General features: G+C 40.0%; 1 protein-coding gene across 1 annotated transcript; it reads right to left on the reverse strand.

Annotated features, from left to right (window-relative positions):
• Window positions 1-224: 224 nt before the first annotated feature.
• Window positions 225-1361, reverse strand: LOC133608931 (growth arrest-specific protein 1). The gene has a single exon (XM_061964587.1). The coding sequence runs from the start codon at window positions 996-998 to the stop codon at window positions 243-245; it is 756 nt and encodes a 251-aa protein (XP_061820571.1). The 5' UTR covers window positions 999-1361; the 3' UTR covers window positions 225-242.
• Window positions 1362-10020: the final 8659 nt, after the last annotated feature.

A 10020-nucleotide genomic window follows, 5' to 3' on the forward strand; every position in this document is an offset into this window, starting at 1 on the left:
GCTGCCCCCACAACCCGACCCCGAATGAGCGGAAGAAGATAGATGCATGGATGAGGTTCTTGTTTACCTTCTGTGTTCTAGTTCAAAACATCAGTCCTGGAATCCAAAAGTCCACTTACTCCAGGTCTGTCAGATGTCAGGTTGAACATTCCCAATGAGGAAAAGGTCCGGTGGTCTTCAGTTCGACTTTTGTTGAAAGTCCTGAAAGAGCATTTTCGGTAAAAAAGCTTAGTCCATCCGTCTCAGAGCCACATAAATCCCAAAGAGACGACCAGGAGCGTCCCAAAGCCGGACAACCTTTGAGCGGCCTCGGAATGGTCGCTGGAGTCTTCCTCCCTGTCCTGCCTGGGGTCGTAATCCTCATCCTCGTACACCTCGTCCACCTCCGGCTGGTCCGAGATGACCCCGTGATGGTCCCCCATGGCGCAGAGCTTGCTCATGTTCTCCTTGACCACCTCGCAGAAGGGCCTCTCCACGCCGTCGCACACGCAGCGGTTGAGCAGCGCCCCGTTGGGGATGTAGAGCATCTGCTGGATGGTGGCCTTGCACTTGGACGAGCACTTGCGCCCGTTGAAGAGCTGCCCGCAGTAGGCCAGGTAGGCGGCCAGGGAGGTGTGGCAGTGGCTGTCCTCCTCGCAGCGCTGGCGGGCCTCCATGCAGCCGATGCCGCCGGCGTCCGTGGGGTGCCTGCGCGGGAGGCACGGCTCGATGGCCCGCTTGGCGCCCAGGCACTCCGGGTCCTGGGCGCACTCGCAGCTCTCCAGGTCGGGCCCACTGCGGGTGTGGTTGAGGCGGATGAGGGCGTTGATGCAGTGGCTGGGGCATTGGCGCCTGGTGCCACGGATGTTGCCCTCACAGGCAGCGAAGTACTGGCTGTAGGCGAGGTCGCACTCGGGCTCGTCGTGGCAGCGCAGGAGCGCCTGCCAGCAGATGAGCTGAGCGTCCAAGGCCACCAGCACCCAGGGGAGAAGTGCCAGGGCCCGGCAGCAGCATCTCATGCTTGGGGGGAGCGCTTACCCTTCCAGCAGCAGCAGCAGCAGCACATGATCGGCTCTCACACGCTTAAAAAGTGGGAAAAAAATACAAAGTCTTCGAGAAGTTGTCTCAAGGGGACGCGTGGGCGCGTCGACACGAATTTCCCACCGTCACAACACGCTCCTGAACGCTCCCCCTCGACGTGCCGCTCACCTCCACGATGCGTTCACGGACCGGCCGCGTACACACACGCCGAAACGCCGCGCATATTCTTCTTTTAAACAAACAAAATAACAAAAAAAAGTTACCAAAAGTGTCGCGTTAGGAGCCGCAAATGTGCGCGTCGTTCTTTGTCCCTCCTTTCGCTCGTCTGCCTGTTCCGCTTCGCGCTCCGCCGAGCATTCCCTCACAACACCCCTCCCCCCCCTCCCTCCCCGCCGGGGAAGGAAAAGAGAAAGAAAAGTTTAGACCCCCGCCCCCCCCCCCCCCTCCTCCTGCCCCCCCCCCCCCCTCCTCCTGCCCCCTCCTCTCCTTTCTTTCCTCACTCAAGCATGTCCGTCATTTTCCAACCGCTTCTTCTGATTGGTCGCTTTAGAGCAGCTCAAACCCTCCCGTTGACCGCAGCGAGCAGGGGCGCACCTGCCGTGCCGGGGGGCACACGGGCAAGGCAGGTACAGTCCTGTCAGGAATGATGCATTCATGGACGGAGAGCCCCCTCACTTGTACAGGGGCTGCATTGCATCTAACTGTACACTATGTATGTGCAAGTACTGTAACCCGTGTACAAATACACACATAGAAGTATTTCACACATACTGGAAAAATACTGCAAAACTACAAACCCCGTTTCCATATGAGTTGGGAAATTGTGTGAGATGTAAATATAAACGGAATACAATGATTTGCAAATCCTTTTCAACCCATATTCAATTGAATGCACTACAAAGACAAGATATTTGATGTTCAAACTCATAAACTTTATTTTTTTTGCAAATAATAATTAACTTAGAATTTCATGGCTGCAACACGTGCCAAAGTAGTTGGGAAAGGGAATGTTTACCACTGTGTTACATCACCTTTTCTTTTAACAACACTCAATAAACGATTGGGAACTGAGGAAACTAATTGTTGAAGCTTTGAAAGTGGAATTCTTTCCCATTCTTGTTTTATGTAGAGCTTCAGTCGTTCAACAGTCCGGGGTCTCCGCTGTCGTATTTTACGCTTCATAATGCGCCACACATTTTCGATGGGAGACAGGTCTGGACTGCAGACGGGCCAGGAAAGTACCCGTACTCTTTTTTTACGAAGCCACGCTGTTGTAACACGTGCTGAATGTGGCTTGGCATTGTCTTGCTGAAATAAGCAGGGGCGTCCATGAAAAAGACGGCGCTTAGATGGCAGCATATGTTGTTCCAAAAGCTGTATGTACCTTTCAGCATTAATGGTGCCTTCACAGATGTGTAAGTCACTAATGCACCCCCCTACCATCACAGATGCTGGCTTTTGAACTTTGCGTCGATAACAGTCTGGATGGTTCGCTTCCCCTTTGGTCCGGATGACACGATGTCGAATATTACCAAAAACAATTTCAAATGTGGACTCGTCAGACCACAGAACACTTTTCCACTTTGCATGAGTCCATCTTAAATGATCTCGGGCCCAGAGAAGCCGGCGGTGTTTCTGGGTGTTGTTGATAAATGGCTTTGGCTTTGCATAGTAGAGCTTTAACTTGCACTTACACATGTAGCAACCAACTGTATTTAGTGACAGTGGTTGTCTGAAGTGTTCCTGAGCCCATGTGGTGATATCCTTTAGAGATTGATGTCGGTTTTTGATACAGTGCCGTCTGAGGGATGGAAGGTCACGGTCATTCAATGTTGGTTTCCGGCCATGCCGCTTACGTGGAGTGATTTCTCCACATTCTCTGAACCTTTTGATGATATTATGGAGCGTAGATGTTGAAATCCCTACATTTCTTGCAATTGCACTTTGAGAAACGTTGTTCTTAAACTGTTTGACTATTTGCTCACGCAGTTGTGGACAAAGGGGTGTACCTCGCCCCATCCTTTCTTGTGAAAGACTGAGCATTTTTTTGGGAAGCTGTTTGTATACCCAATCATGGCACCCACCTGTTCCCAGTTAGCCTGCACACCTGTGGGATGTTCCAAATAAGTGTTTGATGAGCATTCCTCAACTTTATCAGTATTTATTGCCACCTTTCCCAACTTCTTTGTCACGTGTTGCTGCCATCAAATTCTAAAGTTAATGATTGTTTGCAAAAAAAAAATGTTTATCAGTTTGAACATCAAATATGTTGTCTTTGTAGCATATTCAACTGAATATGGGTTGAAAATGATTTGCAAATCATGGTATTCCGTTTATATTTACATCTAACACAATTTCCCAACTTATATGGAAACAGGGTTTGTAGATCATTTTAACTCACACATACAAAGATATGTCGGTCAATTCATCCACACATAATGTAAACCTATCTATTCCAATAATGTAGACGTCATTATGATCATTTATATACACACACAAGGTAAACGTGTATGTCCATTCACATAACGTAAACATCAATATGATCATTCATATACACAAATAATGTAACGTGTCAGTCCATTCACACATTGTAAACATTAATATGATCATCCATATGCACACATAAGGTAAATGTGTCAATCCATTCACATAATGTAAATATCAATATGATCATTCATATACACAGGCAATGTAAACATGCCAGTCCATTCACATAATATAAACATCAATATGATCATTCATATACACACATGATGTAAATGTGTCAGTCCATTCACATAATGTAAATATCAATATGATCATTTATATACACACGGGATGTACACGTGCCAGGTCATTCACATAATGTAAACATCAATATGGTCATTTATATACACAAATAATGTAAACGTGTCAGTCCATTCATATACACAAATAATGTAAACGTGTCAGTCCATTCACATAATGTAAATATCAATATGATCATTCATATACACACATAAAGTAAATGTGTCAATCCATTCACATAATGTAAATATCAATATGATCATTCATATACACACGCGATGTAAACGTGCCAGTCCATTCACATAATGTAAACTTCAATATGATCATTCATATACACACGATGTAAACGTGCCAGTCCATTCACATAATGTAAACTTCAATATGATCATTCATATACACACATAGGTTAAATGTGTCAATCCATTCACATAATGTAAACATCAATATGATCATTCATATGCACACATGATGTAAATGTGTCAGTCCATTCACATAATGTAAAAATCAATATGATCATTCATGTACACAGGTGATGTAAACGTGTCAGTTCATTCACACATTGTAAACAACAATATGATCATTCACATACACTGGTAAGGTAAATGTGTCAATCCATTCACATAATGTAAATGTCAATATGATCATTTATATACACGCGTGATGTACACTTGTCAGTCCATTCACATAATGTAAACATCAATACGATCATTCATATACACACATGATGAACATGTGCCAGTTCATTCATATAATGTAAATATCAATATGATCATTCATATACACACATAAAGTAAATGTGTCAATCCATTCACATAATGTAAATATCAATATGATCATTCATGTACACAGGTGATGTAAACGTGTCAGTCCATTCATCATATGTTGTATGTTGTATGTTGTTCCATTCATCATCAATATGATCATTCATACACAAATAATGTAAATGTCAGTCCATTCACACATTGTAATCAATATGATCATTCATATACACTCGTAATGTAAATGTGTCAATCCATTCACATAATGTAAATGTCAATATGATCATTTATATACGCACGTGATGTACACTTGTCAGTCCATTCACATAATGTAAAAATCAATATGATCATTCATGTACACAGGTGATGTAAACGTGTCAGTCCATTCACATAAGGTAAACATCAATATGATCATTCATACACAAATAATGTAAATGTGTCAGTCCATTCACACATTGTAAACAACAATATGATCATTCATATACTCGTAAGGTAAATGTGTCAATCCATTCACATAATGTGAATGTCAATATAATCATTTATACACACACGTGATGTACACTTGTCAGTCCATTCACATAATGTAAACATCAATATGATCATTCATATACACACATGATGTACACGTGCCAGTTCATTCATATAATGTAAATATCAATATGATCATTCATATACACACATAAAGTAAATGTGTCAATCCATTCACATAATGTAAATATCAATATGATCATTCATATACACACGCGATGTAAATGTGCCAGTCCATTCACATAATGTAAACTTCAATATGATCATTCATATACACACATATAGGTTAAATGTGTCAATCCATTCACATAATGTAAACATCAATATGATCATTCATATGCACACATGATGTAAATGTGTCAGTCCATTCACATAATGTAAAAATCAATATGATCATTCATGTACACAGGTGATGTAAACGTGTCAGTCCATTCACATAAGGTAAACATCAATATGATCATTCATACACAAATTACGTAAATGTGTCAGTCCATTCACACACTGTAAACAACAATATGATCATTCATATACACTTGTAAGGTAAATGTGTCAATCCATTCACATAATGTAAATGTGTCAGTCCATTCACACATTGTAAACAACAATATGATCATTCATATACACTCGTAAGGTAAATGTGTCAATCCATTCACATAATGTAAATGTCAATATGATCATTTATATACACACGTGATGTACACTTGTCAGTCCATTCACATAATGTAAACATCAATATGATCATTCATATACACAGGCAATGTAAACATGCCAGTTCATCCACATAACGTAAACATCAATATGATCATTCATATACACACATAAGGTAAATGTGTCAATCCATTCACATAATGTAAATATCAATATGATCATTCATATACACACATAGGTTAAATGTGTCAATCCATTCACATAATGTAAACATCAATATGACCATTCATATACACACGCGACGTAAATGTGTCAGTCCATTCACATAATGTAAACTTCAATATGATCATTCATACACGCATGCGATGTAAACGTGTCAGTCCATTCACACATTGTTGACATCAATATGATCATTCATATACACACATAGGTTAAATGTGTCAATACATTCACATGATGTAAACATCAATATGATCATTCATATGCACACATGATGTGAACGTGCCAGTCCATTCACACAATGTCGACGTCATTACCATCCTCCTAATTCCCACATAATGTAAAGGTGTCAGTCCCTTCACACACCACCACTGTAGTAGTCATAGTTTGGGCAGTGTAGTATGAGAAGTATGTTGTTCTCCACCCAAAGCAGCATGATGGCCTCATCGCTGAGGGTCTTCCTTTTGGCAATCGGTCTAATTGTCAGCGAGGCTCCTCCCTCTCCTGTCACACATTCCTCAGCCCGCCAGAATGCTATTTTCTGGCCCGTTTCACTGCCATTGTGCCACATTGGCCATGCAGTGTCCCCACGGGGAGGATTGTTCACGCACCGCAGCTATGAATGGAGAAGGCCTTCTGCAGCAATATAATTTACAGCCAGCCCCTTTCACGCAGCACTTGAAAACTAGCAATAGCTCGGCCTTTACTGCCATTCACATGCTAATGACCTTCATTTTTTCTTTTTCTTTTTTTTTTAAACAGCATTTTTTTACGTCTGTCTGTCCCCCTGGGAGGCCTTGGCAGGTTTGCACAAAACCAACGTCAGGAGAGTAAAGAGACAGATAAACACTTGTGGACTAAGAATGCGACATAAACACGTGTGCACACATCAACTTAATAAACAATATATATATTTTTTTTATTATGAAGACAAGGTAAAACATACTCTCAACGATTAAAAGCGATGACGTCACACTGCAACCAAAGTCATGACATCATGCCACAGCTATACTCTGCAAAAGTGCCCTCTAGTGGCTAAAATAGGTAACGGCAACTTTAAAAACGAAATACGTCTGTCAAACATGTTTCCATGGAGACAATTAATTGTATTTAAACACTTTTGCGTTCCAAAATACTGGCCTTTTTTTCCTTCAAGATTTTGTTTGAACAGTAACACCAATAATGATGTATTTATTTGGTTTCTGTTGAGGAATTGAACAAACAAATTTGTAAGAAATTGCTATGAAATGGTAAAGTGTAAAATAAGCTTCTTACTTTATTGGCCACTGTATGCATGTTTAAAATAATTAAAACCATAATCTATTTGTATTTCCAAACAATGTAATTATCATTTATTTGCTGAGATGATTTATTATTTTGATCACAGGTTTAACTTAATATAAAAATTTGCAAGAATAATAATAATAATAATAATAATAATAATAATAATAATGATAATACTACTACTACTACTACTACTACTACTACTAATAATAATAATTATTATTATTATTATCTTGTATTACTAATACTTTACTTTAAAAAAAATAATAATTCACTGTCCACAGCAATGCCATGATTTTTGTCTAATATTATAACATGTGTGTATGGATTTAACCTCAAATAATTGATTTTGCCATAATCTGTTGGTGGTGAACCCCAAGATGCAGAGATGGCAGGCGTATCGCAGGTAAACATGACTTTAATGTCAAAAAGGAAATGCAGGGTAAACACGAACCAGGAAACAGGAAACCAGGCAACAGGAAACAGGATACAAGGAAACCAATCATCGAGCCCTGACTGGAGGGCGAGGCAGGCATACAAAGCATAGCCAGCTGCCAATCAGTAACAGGTGAGGGGAAATAGCAGTCAGGGAGCCAAGCAGGAAACGGAACCAAAATAAGAGCGCTGACAGGAAACAAACACCAACCAAGGAAACACAAGCTGACGTGAATGTGACAGATCGTCACAGATTTTTAAATAATGTGATTATTTTCATGAACATGTGTAATATATTTTGATCTGTTTAACTTTAAAATATCAGTACATCTTTTGCATTTAATGTATTTTTTAAATTTCTATTAATTGTTATACGTTTCACTTTTTAAACATACTAAAATTGTTAATTTACACTAAAATAGTGGATTAATTATATTTGTATCTCGTTTTTCTTTTAGTTCACGTTAAAAAAAACTAAATGTATTGTTTTAGGGTCCTCGATAATTTAAGTGAATTAACTCTTTATAAACACTGCTTTGAGAAAAGTAGCAACATCATTAGGATGATAATTAAAACTATACATTATTTAAAAAAGCTAAAATATGGTGAAAAAGACAACAATAATTATGAGGGGCTGTTAGGGACATTATTCAGTATGACCTTTTACATGCACTACTGAAACGCTCTCACATTAACAACTGAAATGTTTTTCTCTCACACACACTACTGAAACACTCTCATACACTCTCATACACACTCATCCACACTACTGAAACACTCATTACATACAACTGAAACACTCTTATACACACTACTGAAACACTCTTGTACACACTATTGAAAAGCTCTCACAAACAACTGAAATGTTTTTCTCACACACACTACTGAAACACTCTTATACACACTACTGAAACACTCTCATACACACTACTTAAACACTGTCATTACACACTTCTGAAACACTCTCATACACACGACTGAAACACTCATCCACACACTACTGAAATGCTCTCACATAAACAACTGAAACGTTTTTCTCTCACACCCACTACTAAAACACTGTCATACACACTAGTGAAGTGAAGTGAAGTGAATTATATTTATATAGCGCTTTTATCTAGTGACTCAAAGCACTTATACATAGTGAAACCCAATATCTAAGTTACATTTAAACCAGTGTGGGTGGCACTGGGAGCAGGTGGGTAAAGTGTCTTGCCCAAGGACACAACGGCAGTGACTAGGATGGCGGAAGCGGGGATCGAACCTGGAACCCTCAAGTTGCTAGCACGGCCGCTCTACCCACCGAGTTATACCGCCCCCCTTCTGAAACACTCTCATACACACGACTGAAACACTCATATACACACTACTGAAACACTCTTATACACACTACTGAAATGCTCTCACATAAACAACTGACATGTTTTTCTCTCACACACACTAAAATGTTTTTCTCTCACACACACTACTGAAACACTCGCATTACCACTACTGAAATACTCTCATACACACTACCGAAACACTCTCATACACACTACTGAAACGCTCTCACATAAAAAACTGAAATGCTTTTCTCTCACACACACTACTGAAACACTCTCATTCACACTACTGAAATGCTCTCATACACACTACTGAAACACTCTTATACACACTACTGAAATGCTCTCACATAAACAACTGAAATGTTTTTCCCTCACACACACTACTGAAACACTCTCATACACACTACTGAAACACTCTTATACACACTACTGAAATGCTCTCACATAAACAACTCAAATGTTTTTCTCTCACACACAGTACTGAAACACTCTCATACGCACTACTGAAACACTCACATACACACTACTGAAACACTCTCATACACTACTGAAACGCTTTCACATAAACAACTGAAATGTTTTTCTCTCTCACACACTACTGAAACACTCTCATACACACTACTGACACACTCTCATCCACACTACTGAAACACTCTCAAACACACTACTGAAACACTCTCAAACACACTACTGAAACACTCTCATACACTACTGAAACAATCTTATACACACGACTGAAACACTCTCATACACAGGACTGAAACACTCTTATGTGCACTACTGAAACACTCTCACATAAACAACTGAAATGTTTTTCTCACACACACACTCCTGAAACACTCTCATACACACTACTGAAACACTCTTATACACACTACTGAAATGCTCTCACATAAACAACTGAAATGTTTTTCTCACACACACACTACTGAAACACTCTCATACACACTACTGAAACACTCTTATACACACTACTGAAATGCTCTCACATAAACAACTGAAATGTTTTTCTCTCACACACACTACTGAAACACTCT

This window comes from Nerophis lumbriciformis, linkage group LG06 (genome assembly GCF_033978685.3).
Source record: "Nerophis lumbriciformis linkage group LG06, RoL_Nlum_v2.1, whole genome shotgun sequence".
Lineage (NCBI taxonomy): Eukaryota > Metazoa > Chordata > Actinopteri > Syngnathiformes > Syngnathidae > Nerophis > Nerophis lumbriciformis.

Bases quoted from the DNA above. Each gene is read 5' to 3' on its own strand.
- LOC133608931 (XM_061964587.1), bottom strand. From the start codon at position 998: ATGAGATGCTGCTGCCGGGCCCTGGCACTTCTCCCCTGGGTGCTGGTG.